The sequence below is a fragment of the Vulpes vulpes genome, chromosome 1 (assembly GCF_048418805.1).
Source record: "Vulpes vulpes isolate BD-2025 chromosome 1, VulVul3, whole genome shotgun sequence".
Taxonomy (NCBI): domain Eukaryota; kingdom Metazoa; phylum Chordata; class Mammalia; order Carnivora; family Canidae; genus Vulpes; species Vulpes vulpes.
In genome coordinates, this window is record NC_132780.1 from 11,868,304 (window position 1) to 11,892,231 (window position 23,928).

General features: G+C 38.4%; 1 protein-coding gene across 5 annotated transcripts in view; it reads right to left on the minus strand.

Annotated features, from left to right (window-relative positions):
- ZNF112 (zinc finger protein 112) overlaps positions 1 to 22,552 on the minus strand; it is a 42,055-nt gene extending 19,503 nt beyond the window's left edge. The window contains exons 1-3 of one of the 5 annotated variants that reach the window (XM_026013953.2): positions 22,377 to 22,552; positions 5,183 to 5,784; positions 3,226 to 3,273 (exon numbers count right to left, since the gene is read on the minus strand). In XM_026013953.2, coding sequence (XP_025869738.2) covers positions 3,226 to 3,240 — 15 coding nt within the window. In that variant the 5' untranslated portion in view covers positions 3,241 to 3,273; positions 5,183 to 5,784; positions 22,377 to 22,552. Of the gene's footprint in view, positions 1 to 3,225; positions 3,274 to 4,701; positions 5,785 to 22,376 lie in introns of all 5 variants that reach the window. The other 4 variants (XM_026013952.2, XM_072754529.1, XM_072754543.1 and 1 more) reach the window with 4 other exon arrangements.
- Positions 22,553 to 23,928: the final 1,376 nt, after the last annotated feature.

The window sequence follows — 23,928 nt, forward strand, 5'->3', positions numbered from 1 at the left end:
TGATGGAGTCTCTGTTCTCTCTTTTACATACACACATACATTCCACTTATTAAATGTGCCAAACTTATAGGCTATTGATCACCCTTGCTGTTGAAGTATGTAGTTCATCCTCTATGCCCCATCCAGAGTGCACAGCGTTTACGGTGTTGTGTGGGCACAGCTCTAGAGCCTGACCACTTGTATTCACACTGGAATGCTCTGCCTCGTGCTAAGTGACCTTGGATAAGTTCTTCATTTTCTCCTCTGCACGCTGCTACCTATACCATAGGGTACTGATAATAACATGAGTGACTATAGGCAAAGCACTCTGGAGCAGTGCCTGGCACAGAGTACCCAATAAATGTTAGCTATTATGATTATTATTGTGATCATGTCTGTCTTCCCACTATAGCGCTATATAGTAAGTCAATGATTTAGGATTATGATTAACTCACCCAAATAATGTTCACTTACTTAGTTTTAGATTATCTATCATAAATGATGTCACAACAAAAAATCCTTTCACACAGACCCTGGAGCATCTCCTTAAAATAAATTCTAAAAGTAGAAATGGTAATGCTAAATGACAACCTTTAGCGTTTTGAATTCGTGATAGGTGTTTCCTCCAAAAAAGATTTTTTCCAGCTTATTCTTCTTCCAAGTATAAATCCCTAAACCACTATACTCTGGCCAACACCAGATATGAATACTTAAAAAAAAAATCTCTGATAATCTCAGAAGTAAAAAAACAGTTATTTAGAAAAATTTTCATAGTTGATTAGTAATGAAGACCATTCCCTTTTCATGTATTTGCTGGTCATCTCTTGTTCTTGTTGTATTCAAAATATTAACTTTGGAGACATTAAGTCCTTTTCTTCCAAATATGTTGCAAATATTTTTCATTCTATTTGGTCATTTGTCTCCTTTTAGTATAGGGAAATGCAAATGTTTTCTTTTTTTAAAGAATTTTATTTATTCATGAGAGACATGGAGAGTCAAAGACAGGCAGAGGGAGAAGCAGACTCCCTGCGGGGAGCCTGATGTGGGACTTGATCCCAGGACCCTGGGATCATGACCTGCACCAAAGGCAAACGCTCAACCACTGAGCCACCCAGGTACCCTGGGAAATGTAAGTGTTTTGTATAAAGACCTGTCCAATGCTGTATTTGTTCTGGCTGGAGCTCCAAATGTCACAACCTCAAGCCTTGGTCTCTGAATGAAAACTCTGGTTTGGTTTTGGATTTTGTTTTGCTTCTCTTTCCTCCAGTTAACCTCTTTCCTGATACTCTTTATCCAGAAGGGAAACGGAGTTGGCTAGACACTTGTCTGCTGCAGGAACTTGAGCAGGACTAAAACTTCCATAAACCTCTTACCTTCATGTTAACAGTGCAGATTATTCTAACTCCCCCTTGGAGCAGTGAATAAAGTGACAGATGGAAAGTGCTTGCATGTCCTACAGCATAACTACAATTCTTTAACAAAGGCCTGCATTGCTCTAATAAAAGAAATTAATACATGAAGGGTCAAACACACAGAAGTACAGAAACATACACAGATACACACAAAGAAAGCTTCAGGGAAAAAAAAAAAATCTAGCTCTTTTTGTGTGAAAACATCCCACAATTTTTTTCTGAGTTCAGCTTCAGTAAGATCCTGTTACATAAAACCATCTTTTAGGTATTCTTTTTATAAAGTACCTGAGGCATCATTTAGGAGAAAAAAGGTTTGTTTTTTTGTTTTGTTTTGTTTTTTGTTTTTTGTTTTGAGTACCTACAACAAACTGTTAGAATTCTCTCAGAATTGCTTTTTGTGGGTACCTGGGTGCTCAGTCAGTTGAGCATCCAATTCTTGTTTTGGGCTCAGGTCATGATTTCAGGGTTTTGGGATTGAGCCCCATGTCGGGGTCCACACTCAGCAGGGAGTCTGCTTGAGATATTCTCTCTCTCTCTCTCTTTCCTTCTGCCCACCCCCACCCTCCACTCTTTCAAATAAATAAATAAATACATCTTTTTAAAAATTGCTTTTAAATAAAGGTTGTAGGTAGTGAAAACTGATACTTCTGCATAAAACTGTGAGAATCATCAAAAACAAAATTTGTAAATGGGGAATAGTTAAAGATGGAGGGGTACAGCAGCTCACTGAAATATTAGATGACAAAAATTAAGTCGTGTAATTTAAGTGAAAAAAGTTTAAAATTATTGCATATAATAATGCATATAAAATGACTATGGAAAAACAAGAAATTCATAAACACAGTAACATATGGACTTTTTCATTTTTTAAATTTCTTTTTTTTTTTTAAAGATTTTATATTTAAATAATCTTACAGGGATCCCTGGGTGGCACAGCGGTTTGGCGCCTGCCTTTGGCCCAGGGCACGATCCTGGAGACCCGGGATCAAATCCCACGTCGGGCTCCCGGTGCATGGAGCCTGCTTTTCCCTCTGCCTGTGTCTCTGCCTCTCTCTCTCTCTCTCTCTGTGACTATCATAAATAAATAAAAATTTAAAAAAAAATTATTAAAAAAAAATAATAATAATCTTACACCCAACGTGGGGCTTGAACTCATAACCCTGAGATCAGGTGACATGCTCCACTGACTGAGCCAGCCAGGCATCCCTATTTAAAAACTTTCACTGGAAAATAAATAAATAAATAAATAAAAATAAAAACTTTCACTGGGTATTATACTATATGTCGGCAAATTGAATTTAAATAAAATTTAATAAAATAAAATAATAAAAAATTTCTCTTCTCTTTTACATTATTTTTAATAAAAATAAAATGACAGTAAGACAAAAACTTAAAGGAAAAAATTTTTTAAAAAGAACAAAGAGCATGGCATATAAATGGCATTAAACATCTGCTATAATTCTTTATTCTTGGCAAGGAAGAGAAAGAAATGTATCCGCCTGAGAAGTGAAATAAAACGTTCAGTGACAGAAATAAAAATCCAGCTCACTGGGATCCCTGGGTGGCTCAGCGGTTTAGCACCTGCCTTCAGCCCAGGGTGTGCCTGGAGTCCTGGGATTGAGTCCCCCATCAGGCTCCCTGAGAAGAGCCTGCTTCTCCCTCTGCCTCTCTCTCTTTCTCTTGCTTTTTGTGGGTACCTGGGTGCTCAGTCAGTTGAGCATCCAACTCTTGGTTTGGGCTCAAGTCATGATCTCATGGTTTTGGGATTGAGCCCCATGTTGTGTCTCTCATGCAGAAATAAATAAAATCTTAAAAAAAAAAAAATCCAGCTCACCTGGAACTTGATCATTTTCTCCTCCTTTTCCCAGGGAAAGGCCAAGACCTGAGAAAGCAAAACGAAGCAATAAGAAAGAAGCCATGAGAGAAAGTGAAATGTATCTTTATTCAAAACAGAAAAAAGTGTCCCTTGCCCGAGCAGATACTGCCACACACCCCTTGGCAGGCAGAGCATGAGCTGTATTCCAGTTATCATGAGGTTATCCTGGCAGGGTGCCCACATGCATAGGACAGTCTGCAGTGATACTCAGCACTCCTCACATACCTCTCGGCTCCTAAGAACTCACTGACACTGGAAAATGTGGAAACGGAGAGGCAGTGGAATGTACTCGTTAAAAGTGGACTCTGGGCATAGAATTCAGTTTCAATACCTGGCACTGTTGTGTACTGGCTGTACATTTGCTCTATATTGGCATTGCTACAGAAAGCATATGTAATATGCATAGGACATATAATATATAAGGTAGCACACAAAATATATAATATATACATATATTTAACCATGGTTAATTTAGTAACCTCTCTAGACTTCATTTGTGTAATCTGAAGCATTAGGACCATAATACAGCCAACATTATCAGGACTGCCAATAGGATTACATGTGACTAACAGAAAACTGTTGTAATTATAACAACGTTTTCTATTATAACAGAAAATCAGACACTATTCTCCATTATAAAACTATCCTTGTAAATCTGTCTTGTAAGACATCTTGGCAACAAAGATGACTTCTTACTTAATACTCTGTTGCCCCAGTAATAATACTTGTTTAGACATGGAGACCACCCCTCTGAAAAGTTTAATGACTGATATTCTTTTTTTTTTTAATTAACTTCTTAATTTTATTAGTTCTTAATTTTATTATTTTTGAGTATAGTTGGCACATATGTTACATTAGTTTCAGGTATTCTACAAGTTTATACATTACTCTGTGTTCCCCACAAGGGTAGCTACCATCTGTCCCCATATTCTTCTTGAAGCCAGAAGAGGCTCAGATAGCACATTCCTCTTCCCACAGGGATATAATGAAAGATTAAAGAAGCCAGTGATGCCACTATATTTCTCATATCTATGGAAAGCACTGGCTCAGTGCTTGATGCTTGTGAGGACTTGGGGACCAGGAGTTGAATTTCTTTTTTCTTTTTTTTTGGAGTTGAATTTCTTGGGCAAGATTATTTATTGTTTTCAATAGGTATTTACTGCGATTTACTGTTTTCAAGCAACTTCAAGATCATTTGTGGAAGAGAAAGAACTCAAAAAAAGGGCTGGCCATAGGCTGTGAATAAGATTGAACCTTTTCATACTATCTGACAGAGAGGTTTTCTGCCCCTCCAGTAGGGTACCCATCTGCTTCCAGGTCCATGCCTACATACGCCACAGCTGAAGAATCCACAGAATGTATGCATAATTACCAAGAACAAGCATTGACTTGGCTTTGTAGTTAGCAGTGAAAGAGTTGTTTTCTTCCACTTACCCAATATTTATAGATCACCTTCTAAAAGGGATATAGTGCCCAGGTCTCTAATTGCTCACACCTAACTGTGGGAGATCGATTAGTAAATTAGCTATTACACACTGAAGATGCCAGAGTAGAGTTTAAACAGGGTCCTTTGGGGGAACATGGAAAGGGTCCCCAAACCTAGACTGGATAAGGGAGAGAGTTAGATGGGCTCAATGAAGAAAACGAGGCCCAATGTTAGCCCTGGAGGAGACAGAGCCGTATTAGCCACTCTAAGTTCAACAGGGTACTCAAACAGAGGGTGCCTGGGGCAAAGAAGCAGCTGAAAAGGTGGTGAGAAGAACCAAAATACATGCTTTAGAGAAGTTGCCTCATGTAATCTTCACAACAACTCAAAGGATTGAGACAATTTTTACTGTTGAGACTACTGAAGCATTGAGTTGGATTGTTTGTTTGTTATGAGAACACTAGGGTTTATTAAGCTGTGCCTTAGTACCGGCACTGGGGCTTGCCCAAGATGCTCTTGATGTATAAAGCTCAGATGTTCTGCCTATTTTTCTTGAGCAATGATATGCAGAAATCATCTGTCATCTTCATGTGGCCAATGGCTACTGCCAGACACAGCACCTTCTTCATCTGGAATTCGATTGTAGACTTCACTTCACCCACTTTAGCCACCATGTTCTCACTGCGGGTCAGAAAGGAAGGGAACTTGCCAGCCTTGTTCAGGCTTGGGCCAGAATTCATGGGATCTGCTCGATCAGAGATTCTGAAGCCATAAAGACATCATATTTCTTGACTAATTTTTACTTTTGGTGAGTCTTCAGTGCCTCAATGCCCATATGGGAAATATCCACAGCCTTGGCCTCATCACAGTACTGCTGGTTCCCTAAATCACACATGGAGAATTTGCAGCAGGGCGTGACTTAAGTCTGATGGTGCCTGAGAAGCATTTGTCCGAGAGGCGCAGCTCTGCTGTCTCCAAAAACTTCCAGTGCTTATGCTGGTTGCCATTCAGGACTTCCCACATCTCTTGATACGGGGTGTTGCAGGAGACTTTGCTGTTCATGCCGCCATGTGTTGCAGTAACTGGAAAAGCTGAAGCATTGAGATTTTAAGTTATTTATTCATGATTATCCATTCAGTCAGCAGAGCAGCCAGCATTATCATCCCTGAGTCCATGTTCTTAATTACTAGGATGGTGGTTCTCAATCTACCAGCCCACTAGTTATTGCTGGGAAGTTAATTTTAAAAATGAAACAGTACCAAACCAATGCCCAGGCCCAGGTTCAGGGTCTATAAATTGGTACCAGTGGAGCAAGCGTTTTCATGAAAATGAAACCCTTCCCCTTGGGTTGACTACAGTTTGCAGAGAGGCTTGCAAACATAGATTTTGAAATGAATAGAGGCAGTTTGCAACCTGAGCCTATGCAATCAACCATTATTCAGCCTCTCAATGAGTATAGGGAATGACTGGAGAACACATAAGCAAGGAGCAGAGCAGGGCCTGGAACTCAGGCTCTGATTCCCAGCTCACCACAGCTCCCTATTATAAGGTGCTCCAGGAGTTATCTCTAAGGGATAAGAACAGTACTGTGAGTTGTGCATGTTTCTTCGGGCACATACTCAGCATGAATGCAGTCTTCCAGCTTAGACTGATCAGGTTTATCAAGCAACAAGAATCACTAATCATCCAAGGGACTTAAGAATTCAGAACATAAATATAAAGCAATTCATGTTAAATAGGCATTTAAACACTCATCATCCCACAGAAATTTTTTTAAAAAAATATTTTGTAAAGAGTAAAAGTCTGATTCTGTTCCTTTCTTGGTTAAAACATGTGCATGGCCACCCAGTGCCTTTAGTATAAAGTCTAGATTCTTAGGAAGCCACCCATAGAAGAATCTTCCATGTCTGTTCTCCCTTGTAAACTCCAGCTATGTAAATCACTTGATCTCACAGGAAAGCTTCCAGGATTTTATATGTGCAGAGAGGATTTACAAAAATGAGCTATGGGTAGTAGTTTGCCCACCTGAGTCCTAGATCCTCTTGGCTTTTTACACTCAACTTCATGTCCCCTGTTCTAGGATACCTTTTAACAGGCTTTACTATAGCCATATCAACTCCTAAAACCCATTTTGCCAGTCTAATGGAAGCAGAATGTTTGGGCCAAGAGCCTAGGCTATAGAATTAGGCTGCGAAACTTTAATCAAGATTCTGCCGCTTACTGGCAGGGCAAACTTTACATGTTAATTAACCTCTTGATGCTTCTATTTCTTCATCTGTAAAATGAAGATAGAAGTAGAGTTATTATGAGGAATAAATGAGTTAATGCATCCAAGTTTAGAAAGTCAGTGTAGTTCATAAGCACTCAACAAATGTTAGCTGTTATTACCTTGCTGTCACCATGAAATAAATATAGAAGCCACACATAAGCTATAGTTTGCTTCTAAGCATATTTATTTTAGGTCCGTAATTATCAATAGGTGTATATCACCCTTTGATCATTCTGTAAAAAAGTGGGTGGTTTCAGCATTCTATCCAATCTGATTGAGATAAAGAACAGGAAATATTTATATTGTTTGTTCCTTTCCATTTTCAGAAAATTTAATACAACCTCACTGAGCTGAAGGTCCCCCTACCTTGATGTCTGTTGGAAAGCTACACCAACCACAAACAGGTATTGAATAATTCCTCTCTGCCAATACCTATATTTGGCAATAAGCACACTGAGAACTTGATGTAGTCCCTACTATATAGAAACCTGCAACTGAGTGGGAGAGACAGAGCAGAAACACCAGTGAACTCAAAGACAGGTCAGCAGAAATGATCAAAATTGAAGCTCATGAAAATCATATGCATTCTATTTATTTCATGGTGTTTTCTGAAAATGTTAATAGTATTGTTCAGGTCTTTTGTATTCTTACTGAACAAGTCTGCTCATTCTATCAGTTACTGAGAAGTGTGCTGAAATCTCCATACAAAATTGTGGTTTCTCCATTTCTTCTTTCGGTTTTGTCCAGTTTTCTTCATGTAGTTTGAAGCTATGATATTTTGTGAATACATATTTAGGATTGCTATGTTTACTAGGTGAACTGACCCTTGGTGTAAATGTCCCTCTTTATTCCTGGTAATAGTCCTTGGTCTGAAGTCTACTTTGATATTACTACAGCCATTCTAGTTTTCTTTTGATTGGTATTTCCATGGCATACCTTTTTTTGGGTAATTCCTTTAACTTTTAACCTACTTATGTCTTTATATGTAAAGTAGGCTATTTAAAACATTATATACCTGGTTCTTGTTTTTTATCCAATTTTATAATCTCTTTAGTTAATGTATTTAGGCCATTAGCATTTAATGTAATTTTTTATATGGTTGGATTTAAGTCTACCATTTTTTCCCCATTTTTCCTCCCGATTTTCTTCTTCAGTTACCCATTTTCTCCCTTCTTTGAGGTTATTTAAAAAAAAAAAAAAGATTTTAGGATTCCAATAATTTTATCTATTAACCTCTGGCTATAGCTCTTGGGATCTTTTTCCTTTAGGGTTGCACTATACACATCTAGTCTTTCACAGTGCACTTAGTTTTACTGTTTTACCACTTTCAGTAAACTGCAAAACCCTTATCATCAAGTATTTCCCTTAACCCTCCCCCTGGATGTAATAGTTGTATTACTCTATATACCACACTCTAGCCAAAGAAAGTTCTAATTTTTCACTTTAAACAGTCACGTAGATTTTTAAAAGGAGAAAAATGGTATTTTATATTTATCAAAAGCTTATATTTCTGTTACTCTTTCTTCAATGTCTTAAGTTCCTAGTTTCCATTTGGTATCATTTCTATTCAGCCTAAAGAACCTCTTTTAGCACTTCTTTTTTTAGCACAGATGTGACATTTTCCCCTTCATTTGCAGAAGAAACTTTCACTGGATATATAATTTTGAGATGGCAATTCCTTTACTTAAGTACTTTAAAGATGTTGTTCCATCTTCTAGTCTCCATAATTTTTCCTGAGAAATCTGTAGATATTTGAATCATCATTCTGTCACATATAATGTACTATTTTCTCTAGCTGTGGTCAAGAATTTTTACCTGTACCTTTCAGAACTTTATGATGTATCCAGAAGTGATTCTGAACTTCTTGTATTTGGTATCCACCAAGCTTCCTGAATCTGTAAATGTATGTATCTCACCAAATTTGGGGAGTTTTCAGCCAGTACTTCCACACAAATATTCCTCTCCTCCTCTCCTGAGACTCTAATGACATGATTATGAGAATTGATATTGTCCCACAAGGCTCTAATTCTTTGCTCTTTTTGTCAATATTTTTTCCTCTCTCTTGCTCAGATTGAAGTATTTATATTCCTTTATCTTCAAGTTCGTGGATTCTTTGCTTTGTCATCTCCAGTCTGCTATTGAGACCATCAAACAAATTTTTAAATTTCAGATACATTTTCCAAAAAATTAATTCGATAAGAATTTGAAATCTTATGAAGTATTTTCTCAAACTACAATAGAAATAAACTAGAGATGAATAACAAAAAGATTTCTGGACAACCTCCATTTGGAAATTAAACAGCATACTTCTAAGCAACCAAAAGGCCAAAGTCACAAAAGAAACTAGAACATACTTAGAATGGAATCAAAATGACAAAAGAACATATCAAAATGTGTGAAATACAGGTAAAGCAAATGTTATAGAGAAATGTATTCATGTGTTAGGAAAGAAGAGTCTTAAATCAATTTAAGCTAACTAGGAAAGGGCAAATAAACTACACCTAAAGTAAATAGAAAAAAAGGAAAAAATAAAAAGTGGATAGAAATCAATAAATCCCATAAACATAAGACATAAACCAATGTAATTGAAAACATAAGAACACAAGAGAAAATAAAAAGTTTAGCTAAATGTGGCCACTATACAGCCCCCCTGCTTGTTTTTGTTTAGGCTATGAGCTAACACTGGTTTTTTACCATACTTAGTGATGGACTAACACTGATATTTTTCTTTAAAGATTTATTTATTTATTTATTTATTTATTTATTTATTCATGATAGATGTAGAGAGAGAAAGAGAGAGGCAGAGACACAGGAGGACAGAGAAGCAGGCTCCACGCCAGGAGCCCGACGCAGGACTCGATCCTGGGACTCCAGGATCACCCTGGGCCAAAGGCAGGCTCCAAACCGCTGAGCCACCCAGGGATCCCCCCAACACTGATTATTTTTTAATGGTTAGAAAAACTTTTTTAAAAGATCATTATTTTATGGCATGTGTAAATGATCAAATGGTATTATTCCACAAATTCTATAAGTTTTACTGGAACAAAGCTATGTTCATTTCTTTAAGTCTATTTCTGGCTGCTTTCATACTACAGCAGCAGTTGTATAGCTGTAACAGAGACTGTACTGCCACTCTCATTTCTTTGTACTGTTACTAAGCACAATCCAAATCACTATGACTCTGTTATGAATTACCAGCACCTCAAGTACCATGTGTGTATTGTTGTACACAACCTTTTGTTTTTGTTTTTTTTTTACAAGTACATACTCATCCTGTCAAAACAAGAAGAGAAAAGTAGACTTTAAATGATGCACTTCTAAGGCACATTGGAAGTGAAATATTTTGTTACTAAATTAGATGACAAAGCCTCTTCCTTATTATGCAGTGACAACATCGCTATGCTAAAAAAAAAAAAAAAAAAAAAAGTCTAGCACTTATCACAAGTATCCTCAATTTATGGTAAAGGAGTGGTCAGAGAAACTAGAAAATTTAAAATAAAATGTCTCATCAGAGCAGAATTTCTTCACAAAAAATAAGTAATGAAAATGAAGCTACAACCAAAGTAAGTTTAGGACATTCAGCTTCTATTTCTGACCTAAGCAAAGAAAGGTAATTTACCAATGATGAGTTAATTAAATCTTGTTTGATTATAGCAGCCAAAGAAATGTGTCCAGAGAAAACAAATTTGTTTAAGATTATTAGACTTGGGGCAAAAATAGTTGCTTGAAAGCTGAAAACAATTAAAACATTATAGTCAATTAAAATACAAAGAATAGGGCAGCCCAGGTGGCTCAGAAGTTTAGTGCCGCCTTCCGCCCAGGGCCTGATCCTGGAGACCTGGGGAGTTCCAGGTCAGGCTCCCTGCATGGAGCCTGCTTCTCCCTCTGCCTGTGTCTCTGCCTCTCTCTCTCTCTCTCTCTCCCCCCCTGTGTGTGTCTCTCATGAATGAATGAATGAATGAATGAATGAATAAACAAAATCTTTAAAAAAATATATTGTCTCCTTCTGAGACTTTCTTAAAAAAATAAAATAAAATACAAAGAATATGATTCAATGAATTTTATTTCACTTTTGATAATTCCACATATATTACTGACATTCCTCAGTAGTTGTTCATTCAAGGAATCAATGCCAAGTTTAAAGTGACTAAATAATTAGCCTCTAGGAATAGTCTGTGTGGAACAATTACAGGTAAAAATATTTTTATTTTTATTTTATTTTTATTTTTTATTTTTTAAAATATTTTTAAAGTTGAAAAAAATCCTAATTCAGTAAATCCTGAAGTGTAAGGAGCTAGGATGTGTTAAAACTGATTACAAATTTATAAAGCTTATACAAATGTGTTTAAAGCCTATGGTTATTTATTTTGTTATTCAAAGCAGGTACTTTGCAGAAAATATTGTAATCTATTATGTGCTACAGAACCAGCAGTGTCAACAGTAAACTTCATTTAGTCTCACAGACTTAACCATCATCAGTTTAATGAATTTTGTCAGAAACAGAAACTGAATATCCTAACTTGCCTTACCATACAGCAGTTCAATGGCTGAGCAGCAGTAAAGTTTTATTGTGACTTTTTAAAAAAATCTCAGAGCTGCGACTGAAATATTTCTAAATGAGAAAGATTGACCTCAATCATGAATGGCTTTAGAAACTAGCTTTAGCTACAGACTTGATGATGTTTCTTAAATTCAAGCTAAAAGTAGAAGTATGGTAGTACTACTGGGATGCCTGGGTGGCTCAGTGGTTTAGCACCTGCCTTTGGCTTGGAGTGTGATCCTGGGGTCCCGGGGTCGAGTCCCACGTTGGGCTCCCTGCGTGGACTCTGCTTCTCCCTCTGCCTGTGTCTCTGCCTCTCTTTCTCTCTGAGTCTCTCATAAATAAATGAATAAAATCTTTTTTAAAAATTAATAAAACTGTATCCCAAAAAGAAAAAAAAATGAATTTTACCATACAATAATTGTTTTTTAAAAATCCATTTCCCCATCTGTAAAGTAGGAGTAATAGATTTGTTATGAGAAATAAATCAATACACATAAACTATTGGAAACATGGCCTCTAGTCGTAAGAGTCTAAAAATATTTGCTATTATCATTTGTTTATATTTCATGCATTTTCCTAATTCTCTACAATATGCAATATATAATCATTTCTATAATCAGAATATGAACTACAGATTTCTTTCTAGGATTTAGCCTATTTTAAAGTATAGTTGACATATTAATTTCAGGTATGACACAATGATTTGACAATTCTATATGTTATGCAGTTCTCCCTATGATTAGTTACCATCTGTCACCACACAAAATTAGTGCAGTATTATTGACTCTATTCTGTACTTTTCATCCCCGTGACTTATTTATTTTATAACAGAAAGTTTGTACCTCTTAATTCTCTTCATCTATTTCACCCATTGCACCCACTTCCTCCCCTCTGGCAACCACCAATTTAGTTTGTTCATTGTATTTACAAGTCTGTTTCTGTTTTTTTTTTTTATTGTTGTTTGCTTTGGTTTTCTAGATTCCACATATAGGTAAATCATATGGTGTTGTCTTTCTCTGACTTATTTCACTTAGAACTATAAATATGATTTTAAATAAAATACAATTAAATTTCAGACAACTGAAAATATCATCAAAAACTGAAAGCTCATTGACATACATAGCTTTTATGGCCATCTACAAAAGTCTAAAACATGACTTCTCAACCTGATACCAAACACAGTCAGAACTAAGACAACAGATTGAAACCTAAATTGAAATCCCAGTTCAGCCTCTTATGTGTGTGAACCCAGGATAAATTACTTATGCTGACCCTGTCTCTCTTCTCTCATCTTTAACATGGGACTAACAATATCCATTGGACCCTAGGGAACTCCTGAAAATTGAATATGTTAACTCATATAAAACTCCTACAACAATATTTAGCACTGAATGTTTAAATATAATTGTTAGGAGACAGGAAGACGGTGCCAGAGTAAGAGTACCCTAGGCTTGCCTTGTCCCACAAATACAACTAGGTAACTATCAAATCATCCTAAATATCCCAGAAATCAATCTGAAGACTGACAGAACAAACCCTACTAAATAGAAGAGGCTACAACAATTCTTCAATATGAAATATGGAGATGTGGTTTAGAGAAGAAATGAATCCTGGCTGGTTTGCAGGGGTGGAAACCATGCTCACAGAGAAGGGTGAGAGAGTGGAGCACACAGGGGAAAATGCAAGGAGAACATTTCCCTATTGCCATTGGCTTGGAAAGTAAGAAGGGCTGAATTTTCTAAGTTCTTACAAACAGTGGGACTTAAAGCTTGTTTTCTGGTGGGGATTTTTTTTTTTGCATTGCATTTTTTAATTGCATGTGTAGGTTTAAATCAATGGAGAAAGCAACTTCCAAAAGTTGCACTAGCAGGGAAATATTCCATCAGACATTAGCATAGTAAACTTTCATAGTTTTACAAAAGGTTCCTGATCTTTACTTGAACTGTACATGAGGGAAAGGAGCCCCCTCATGTAGGAGTTCTCTCTGCTTGCAGAAGCAAACTGAAGGACCTAAAATTGGAGGCAAGCCTGGGATGTCAAGAAGGGGGGGTAAAGAAATGATAAAGGGCCATTCATAAATTTCATGTCTAAGACATTTATCCAATGATCCTTACATAAGAATTTTAGGGCAAACTACTGCCCTTAAGATAAAGGTACGACCTCAAAAGCTATGATACTAGATTATAGTAATATATTTGAGTACCTTGGATTTCTGGACAACAAAAATAATACTTGGGGTGACCTATAAGGTTTGAACAAACAAATACTTTAGAGGAACTCCCCTAGAACAGTACAACCTCTACTATGAAAGCCTGGAGTTTTAAAGGTCAGCAGGCTTGGCTGGGATAGACAAGTGGCACTGTGCTACACTTGAAGGAAAGGCAGGTAAACAACCTGGGGGCATACAACATGAAAACAGTCATTTGAAGAGCACCTGGGCACACAGCGAGGAGATTATTTGCTCTTCTCAGAGCATGTCCTTGAGAGGCAGCATTCACAAAGACACCTCTGTGGGAACAAAAGAGCTGACTGGCACCATTTCCCTCCACCACCCCTAAACATAAACACAGAGCCAGTGGGAAGCAGTGCAATGCTGACATTGGTTGCTTACATCAAGCCCCACCCTGCTGCGCTCCAGCAGAACGGCCTTTCTCAGTTACATCTATCTGTCCCAGCGTGGCAGGCCCCTCCCCCTAAACACAAACACAAAACCCTGCCCTCACCACGTCTCCTGACCAGAGAGTTTTACATGGCCTCATTTTTGGTGGAGGTGGTGGAAAGTCTCATTTCACAAGCAGATAGAGCACTCCTAGATATAATTCACCCCATTCAGGCCAGGGACCAATCACCGTCCAGAGTAGGCAAGGAGAGCATCTGCAGACAACTGGCCTGAAGGACAGAGCAGCCAGAAACAACAGCAGAGTGCTTGCAGCACACACTGGAGATGCTCCCTAAAGTGCCAGGCCCTGGACACTACATGACCTCTTCTTGGTAAGGCCATTACTTTTGGGAGCAAAGACATAACTGGCTTTTTAACATAGAGAAAGAAGCAGGCTGAGACTTCGACAAAATGAGAAGACAAGAATTTATCCTAAATGAAAGGATAAGACAAGACCACAGCCAGAGATTTAAGCAACTAAGATGTCTGATGGAGAATTTAAAGCAACAATCATACTCAGGACACTCACTGGACCTGAGAAAGAATGGAGACATCATTGAGACCCTTAACACACAGATAAAAGACTTAAAAAAAGAATCAGAGATGAAGAGTGCAATAAACAAGATTAGAAACATGTTTGATGCAGGGCACCTGGATGGCTCAGTGGTTGAGCATCTGCCTTTGGCTCAGGTTATGATCCCAAGTTCCTGGGATTGAGTCCCACACCAGGCTTCCTGCAGGGAACCTGCTTCTCCCTCTGCCTATGTCTCTCATGAATAAATAAATAAAATCTTAACAAAAATGACTTGATGTAATAAACAACAGGCTAGATGAAGAAGAACAAATCAATGACCTAGAAGACAAAATAATGGAAAGCAATGAAGCTACACAAAACAGAGAAAGAATTACACAAAATGAGGATAGATTTAGGGAACTTGATGATTCCATCAAATGTAGTAACATTCATATTATAGAAGTCCCAGAAGAAGAAGAGAGAAAAGGGGGCTGAAAATTTATTTGAAGAAGTAATAGCTGAGGGATGCCTGATCAGCTCAGTCAGTTAAGCATCTGCCTTCACATGCCTTTGGGTCATGATCCCACGGTCCTGGGACTGGGTCCTGCATTGGGCTCATTAGGGAGCCTACTTCTCCTTCTTTCTGCTGCTTCCCCTTCTTGTGCTCTCTCTCTCTGGCAAATAAGTAAGTAAAATCAAGGAGAAAAGAAAAGAAGAGAAAAAAAAGAAAGAAAAGAAAAGAAAGGAAAGAAAAGAAAAGAAAAGAAAGGAAAAGAAAAGAGAAGAGAATAGCTGAAACTTTCTTAATCTGGAGAAGAAAACCGACATTCAGATCCAGCAGGCACAGAGAACTCCCATCAAAATCACCAAAAGTAGGCCAACACCAAGACATATTATAATTAAATTTATAAAATACAGTGATAAAGAAAAAATTCTAAAAGCAGCAAGACAAAAGGAGTAACTTACAAGGGAAAACCCATAAGGCTAGCAAGAGATTTCTCTACAGAAACTGCAAGCCAAAAGACAGAGGCATGATATATTCAAATGCTCAATGGGAAAAATCTGCAGCCAAGAATACTCTACCCAGCAAGGCTATCAATCAGAATAGAAGGAGACACAAATAGTTCCCCCAGACAAGTAAAAACTAAAGGAGTCTGTGGCCACAAAATTTCTGCAAGAAATTTTGAGTGGAAAGGAGAGACCAGAGTCACAGTATGAATGTAGGAAAAAACAATGGCAGTAAAAACAAATATTTCTGTAAAAAGTAAGTATAGGAACTCACGCACACAAAAAGATATACAATAACATATACCAAAAACATGGGGAAAGAGAAAAGAATGGGTTCAAATTTAACCATCAAGTTAATATAGACTGCTATATGCAGAAAAGGCTATATGCAAACCTAATGGTAATCATATATCAAAAACCACTAAAAAACAAAACCCCTCCAAAACCACTGATAAACATGCAAAGAATAAGGAAAGGGCAGCCCAGGTGGCTCAGTGGTTTAGCACTGCCCTCAGCCCAGGGTGTGATCCTGGAGACCCGGGATCGAGTCCCACGTTGGGCTCCCTGCATGGAGCCTGCTTCTCCCTCTGCCTGTGTCTCTGCCCCTCTGCCTCTGTGCCTCTCATGAACAAATAAATAAAATCTTAAAAATAAAATAAAATAAAATAAAATCTTCTTAAAAAAAAAAAATAAGGGGGATCCCTGGGTGGCTCAGCAGTTTTGCGCCTGCCTTTGGCCCAGGGTGCGGTCCTGGAGTCCCGGGATCGAGTCCGGCATCGGGCTCCTGGCATGGAGCCTGCTTCTCCCTCTGCCTGTGTCTCTGCCTCTCTCTCTCTCTCTCTCTCTAAGTCTATCATGAGTAAATAAAACCTTTAAAAAAAAAAAGAATAAGGAGAAAGAAATCCAAATATATCACTAAGGAAAATAAGCAAACCATAAAAGAGAGAAAGACAAGAAAGGATTAGAGAAAATCTCTAGAAAACAACCATAAAACAAGTAATAAAATGGCAATAAATACATATATATCAATAATTACTTTGAAGGTAAATGGACTAAACACTCCAATAAAAAAACATAGTGTGTCAAAATGGATTTAAAAAAAAAAAAGACTTCATCTACACACTGCCTAAAGGAGACTCATTTTAGACCTAATGACACTTGTAGACTGAAAGTGAAGGGATGAGAAACATTTACCATGCAAACAGATGTCAAAAGGAAGCCGGAATAGCAGTATGTATATCAGAGAAACTGGACTTTAAAACAAAGACTGTAACAAGAGACAAGGAAGGGCACTATATAATAAAGGACACAATCTAACAAAAAGATATAACAATTGCCCAACATGGAAGCATCCAAATATATAAAACAATTAATAATAAATATAAAGGAACTAGTTGATAGCAATACAATAATAGTAGGGGACTTTAACATCCCACTTACATCAATGGACAGATCAACTAAGCAGAAAATCATCAAGGAAACAATGACTTGAATGACATGTTTGATCAGATGGACTTAACAGATCTATTCAGAACATTACATCCTAAAAAAGTAGAATACATATTCTTTACAAGTGTACATGGAATATTCTCCAGAATAGACTACATATTAGGTCACAAATAAGCCCTCAACAAATACAAATAATTTGAGATCAAACCATGCATATTTTCTGACTACACTATGAAATTTGAAGTCAACCACAAGAAAAAGTCTGGAATAATCACAAATACATGTAGGTTAAATAATATGCTATGAAACAATGAATAGGTCAACCAAGAAATACAGAAGAAATTTAAAAATACATGGAAACAAATAAAAATGAAAACATGATGGTCCAAAATCTTTAGGATGTATCAAAAGCGGTCTTAAGAGGGAAGCATATAACAATGTAGACCTACCTCAGGAAGCAAGAAACATCTCTAATAAATAACCTAACCTTACATCTAAAGGAGCTAGAAAAAGAATAAACAAAACTTAAAGCCAAAAGAAGGAAGGAAATATTAAAGATAAGAACAGAAATGATATAGAAACTAAAAAAACAATAGAACAAACCAATGAGATAGGAATTGATTCTTCAAAAAAATTAATAAAATTGATAAAGCTCCATCCAGATTTATCAAAAAGAGAAGGGACTCATGTAAATAAAATTACAAACAAGAGCAGAGAAATAACAACCAACACCACAGAAATACAAATAATTATGAGAATATTATGAAAAAGTATATGCCAGGCAGCCTGGGTGGCTCAACAGTTTAGCGTACCTTTAGCCCAGGGTGTGATCCTGGAGACCCGGGATTGAGACTCACGTTGGGCTCTCTGCATGGAGCCTGCTTCTCCCTTTGCCTGTGTCTCTGCCTGCCTCTCTCTCTCTCTCTCTCTGTCATGAATAAATAAAATCTTAAAAAAAAAAAAAAAGTATATGCCAACAAACTGGAAACCTGGAAGAAATAGATAAGTCCTAGAAACATCTAAAATGCCAAAATAGAAATAGGAAGAAATAGAAAACTTGAACAGACGAATAACTAGCAAAGAAATGGAATCAGTAATAAAAAATTCCTTGACAAACAAAAGCCCAGGGCCAGATGGCTTCACAGGATAATTCTACCAAACATTTAAAGACTTAATACCTATTCTTCTCAAACTATTCCAAGAAAACAGAAAAGGAAGGAAAACTTCCAAACTCATTCTACAAAGCCAGTATTACCTTGATTCCAAAACCGAAGAACCCACTAAAAAGAATAATTACAGGCCAATATACCTGATGAACATGGATGCAAAAATTCTCAGAAAAATACTAGCAATTGGATTTATTGGAAAAATACTAGCAATTGGATTTATTGGAAAAATACTAGCAATTGGATTTATTGGAAAAAAATCCAATAGTACATTAAAAGAATCATTCACCATGATCAAGTGGGACTTCTTTCTGGGCTGCAAGGGCAGTACAATATTTGCAAATTAACCAATGTGTTATACCACATCAATAAATGAAAAGAACCATATGATCCTTTCAATGGATGCAGAAAAAGCATTTGACAACATACAACATCCATTCACAATAAAAACCCTCCACCAGAGGGATAGAGGGAACATACCTCAACATAATAAAGGTCATATTAAAAAAACCCACACCTGATATCATCCTCAATGGGGAAAACCTGAGAGCTTTTCCTCTATGGTCAGGAACAAGACAGGGATGTCTACTTTCACCACTGCTATTTAACAAAGTACTGGCAGCAATTTGACAACAAAAAGAAATAAAGGCATCCACATTGGCAAGGAAGAAGTCTAACTTTCACTGTTCACAGATGACATGATACTCTAGAAAACCCACAAGACTCCACCAAAAAATTTCTAGAAGAGATGCACAAATTCAATAATGTTACAGGATTCAAAATCAATGTATAGAAATCTGTTGCATTCCATACAACAATAATAAAGCAGCAGAAAAAGAAATCAAGGAATCAATTCCTTTTCCAATTGCACATTAAAATCTTATGGTTTTAAGATAGGTAGGAATAAATTCAAAGAGGTGCAAAACCTCTGCTTTGAAACTAGGAAAAACCTGATGACAGAAATTGAAGAGGAAACAAAGAAATGTTAAGACATTCCATGCTCATTGAGCAGCCCTGGTAGCTCAGCGGTTTAGCACTGCCTTCAGTCCAGGGCATGATCCCGGAGACCCGGGATTGAGTCCCACATCAGGCTTCCTGCATGGAGCCTGCTTCTCCCTCTGCCTGTGTCTCTGCCAATCTCTCTCTCTCTCTCTCTCTCTCTCTCTCTGCATGGAGCCTGCTTCTCCCTCTGCCTGTGTCTCTGCCAATCTCTCTCTCTCTCTCTCTCTCTCTCTGTGTCTCTCATGAATAAATAAATAAAAAATTGTAAAAAAAAAAAAAAAAAAAAAGGACATTCCATGCTCATGGACAGGAAAAAAAAAATATTGTTAAAATGTCTATACTACCCAAAAACAGTCTACACATTTAATGCAATCCCTATCAAAATACCAACAACATTTTTCACAGAGCTAGAACAAATCCTAAAATCTGTACTAAACCATAAAAATTCCCAAAAAGAAAACAAAGCTGGAGGCACCACAATTCTGGACTTCAAGTTATATTACAAAACTGCAGACATCAAGATAGTATGGTATTGGCACACACACACACAAAAAAACTCCACATTGATCATTGGACCACAACAGAAAACCCAGTACTGGACTCACAACTATATGGTCAATTAATCTTAGAGAAAGCAGGGAAGTATATCCAATGGGAAAAAGACTGTCTTTTGAACAAATGGTGTTGGGAAAACTGGACAGCACACACGAAAGAATGAAATTGGACCACTATCTTACACTGTACACAAAAGTAAACCCAAAAATGGACGAAAGACCTTTATGTGAGACAGGAAACCATCAAAATCCTAGAAGAGAACACAAGCAGCAGCCTCTAACACTGGCCATAGCAACTTCTTTCTAGATACATCTCCTGAGGCAAGGGAAACAAGACAAAAATAAACTATCGGAACTACCTCAAAATAAAAATCTGCACAGTGAAGGAAAGAATTAACAAAACTAAAAGGCAACTTTTGGAATGGCAGAAGATATTTGCAAATGACATATCTGGTAAAGGGTTAGTATCCAAATAGAGAAAGAACTTACACAAATCAACACCCAAATAAACAATAATACAATTTAAAAATGGGCAGAAGACATGAACAGATCTGTCTCCAAAGAAGACATCCAGATAGGGGGCACCACGGCTCAGTGTTTGAGCATCTGCCTCCAGCTCAGGTTGTGATCCCAGAGTCCTGGGATTGAGTCCACATCAGGCTCCCTGCAGGGACCCTGCTTTTCCTTCTGCCTGTGACTCTACCTCTCTCTGTGTCTCTCATGAATAAATAAATAAAATCTTAAAAAAAAAAAAAAAGACATCCAGATGGCTAGCAGACACATGAATAGATGCTCAATATTAATTATCATCAGGGAAATGCAAATCGAAACTACAATGAGCTATCACCTAACATCTGTCAGAATGATTAAAACCAAACCATTTTGGCGAGGATATGGAGAAAGGGGTACCCTCTTACACTGCTGGTGGGAATGTAGATTGGTGTAGCCAATGTGGAAAAAGTATGGAGGTTCTTCAGAAACTTAAAAATAGAACTACCTATGACCCAGCAATTACACTAGCTGGTATTTATCCAAAAGACACAGAAATACTGATTCAAAGGGGCACATGCACCTCGATGTTCATAGCAGCATTATCTACAATACTCAAATTATGGAAATAGCCCAAGTGTCTACCAACTGATGAATGGATAAAGAAGATGTGGTATATATACACAATGAAATATTACTCAGCCATCAAAAAAGAATGAAATCTTGCCATTTGCAACAATGTGGATGGAGCCAGAGAGTATGATGCTATGTGAAATAAGTCATTCAAAGAAAGACATGCCATATGATTTCCCTCATATGTGGAATTAAAGAAATAAAACAAAGGAACAAAAGGAAAAGAGAGGCAAACCAAGAAACAGAGTCTTAACTATATAGAACAAACTGATGGTTACCAGAATGGAGGTTGGTGGAGGAATGGGTGGAATAGGAGACGGCGATTAAGGAATGCACTTGTGATGAGCACCGGGCGATGTATGAAAGTGTTGTTGGATCACTATATTGTACACCTGAGACCAATACTACAGTCTGTTAACTAACTGGAATTTAAACAAAAGCTTTAAAAAAACAAACCATAAATATAATCATTATTATTCTTGCTCAAGTACTCCCCTATCCGTTCCTGCATGTATTCACCAAAGGTCAGGGCATCTTTGTGGCAGAAGAATTTATAGAAGAGTAAAGGAAATATCTTCTCGTCTGACAGGAGATAACCTAAGAAGAAAAAGAATGCTAAGTCCTACTCAGGAAAGGCTCTGCTCCCAGGAGCCAAAGTGTCATTCCCTCCTCCCCCACGGCCTTTCTCAAGAAATCCAGGCTGGGGAGGGAAAGGAGGCTGAGAGAAATCACAACTTCATTAGAACCCGCGCATAAATCACAGTGGACATCCCAGACAACACCCAGGAATGACCCTCTACAGAAACTTAAATTTAGATTAAAATAAAAAAAAAATAGGTATCTAGATGCAGCCTCACTTCCTCCAGGGATCAGAGAAGGGCCAGGGACACTGCAGCAAGAGCTCTGACCACCCCATCCCAGGTTCACCGATGCTGATTTCAGGGAACTAAAATTTAAAAGGACTGCTATCAAGAGACCTCAGTCTTTCACTTCTACATCCTCGCTGAACTCTCAAAATAACTCTATTAGGTGGACACTAATATCAACTTCAAGAAGAGGAAGACGGCAGAGACGCGAAGAAATTCTCCGAATGTTAATGAAATTCTTCCGAACTGGGAAGCGGCAGCACTGGCTGGTGGTCGCGTTAGGGCCGGGAGGTGCAGACCCCAGGAGACCCTCACTCCTGGCGACGCGGGAACCTGGCCCGGGGCCTGAGCCGGGGATGCACCCGCTGCCCGGGACTGCACGGAGCCCATTCAAAGGAAACACAAACCCCGTCCTCCGCCACAGGCGGATTCTCTTCCCCCGGATCGAGGGCCTGGTCACCACGGGCCCAACGGAAAGTGAGGCCAGGTCAGCGCGGCCGCGGGGAGGGCGCCCGGGGAGGGAGGGCTCACCTTTCGCAGAGGAATGAAGGCCTCGGCCTCGCGTACCTGGAGCGGAAGCGACTCTACCCACAGAGACCTCCTGGACTACGCTTCCCAGAATTCCCGACAGGAGCCGGGAGGTCGTCTTGGCGTCCTGCGGCGGAAGTGTTCCCGGACTACACTTCCCAGAATTCCCAGGCCGCCTCGTCGCCTTCCTGGGACGGAAGTGCGGGCTGCCGCAGGGAGAGCCTGGGTTCTTGTTAACAGCGTGCGTTCTGGCGTGAATTCCGGAGCCTGGAAATGCTGCCCAATGTACAGAACTTGTACAGACTTCTGTTATTTTCTCCAGCCAGCCACACATTCAGAGCTTGTTTCTGGATCCTGATGCGTCTGACTTTGTGGACTACAAATCCCGGCATGTCCTGCGGAGGGGCCTCTTCCTCAGGGCTCCCCTCTCTTTGAGATAGTATTTGGATAGTCTGAATTAATTCTATGCTCTTAGTGGAGCTTGGTCGCCCTCCCTTCCGTCGTTTTCTTGAATTTTTTTCTTCCAAACATGACGAAAACTATCACAAGAAACTTAACCAAAGCAAGCTATCTACCTATTCTAGGAAACTACCTCAAAGAGATTAGAGAACCTTGAAATATGAGAAAGAGGAAAAGGAAGGAAGGAAGGAAGACGTTATGAAAAAGGAAGCCATGTGGGGGATTGGAGGAGGCAGCGGAATTCAGATTTCTTTTTTTTTTTTTTTTAAGATTTTATTTATTAATTCATGAGGGACACAGAGAGAAGCAGAGACATAGACAGAGGGCCAAGCAGGCTCCCTGCTGGAGCCTGATGCAGGACTCGATCCCAGGACCCCAGGATCATGACTTGAGTCAAAGGCGAACGTTCAACCACTGAGCCATCCAGGCGCCCCAGAATTCAGATATTATAAGGAAATTGTACTGACCTGTATTCAGTACTGAATTTGACAAATATAGAGTCTCAATCTTACTCTGACCGGATTGCCTTTTTTTATTCTATAGGCACACGCATGCATCTAAAACTGTCCGTGCTACCTACCCTGAGCTGTTCATCCCAAGATCCACAAGAATGGACGTGGATGCCAAGAATTCATAAGAAACAGATGCAACCATTGATCAGGACTTAAAGCAGAAGCAACAAATGTTTCCCACATTTCCTTGGCTTTAATTGCTGATTATGAAACCTGAGTCATAAGGCAAATGGAAGCAACTGTATTGATAGATATAAAACACTGTAATATGGGAAGGAATTAAGACCTTTACAAGATCTTAAGTTTTTTCTTTAGCTTTTTGAAAAAAGATTTTATTTCTTGGGGATCCCTGGGTGGCGCAGCGGTTTAGCGCCTGCCTTTGGCCCAGGGCCCGATCCTGGAGACCTGGGATCGAATCCCACATCGGGCTCATCGGTGCATGGAGCCTGCTTCTCCCTCTGCCTGTGTCTCTGCCTCTCTCTCTCTGTGTGTGACTATCATAAAAAAAAAAAAAAACAACTACAAAACATACATCTTCTCAAGCACAAATAAAATATTTACAAAAGGGATCGCATGATGAGCTA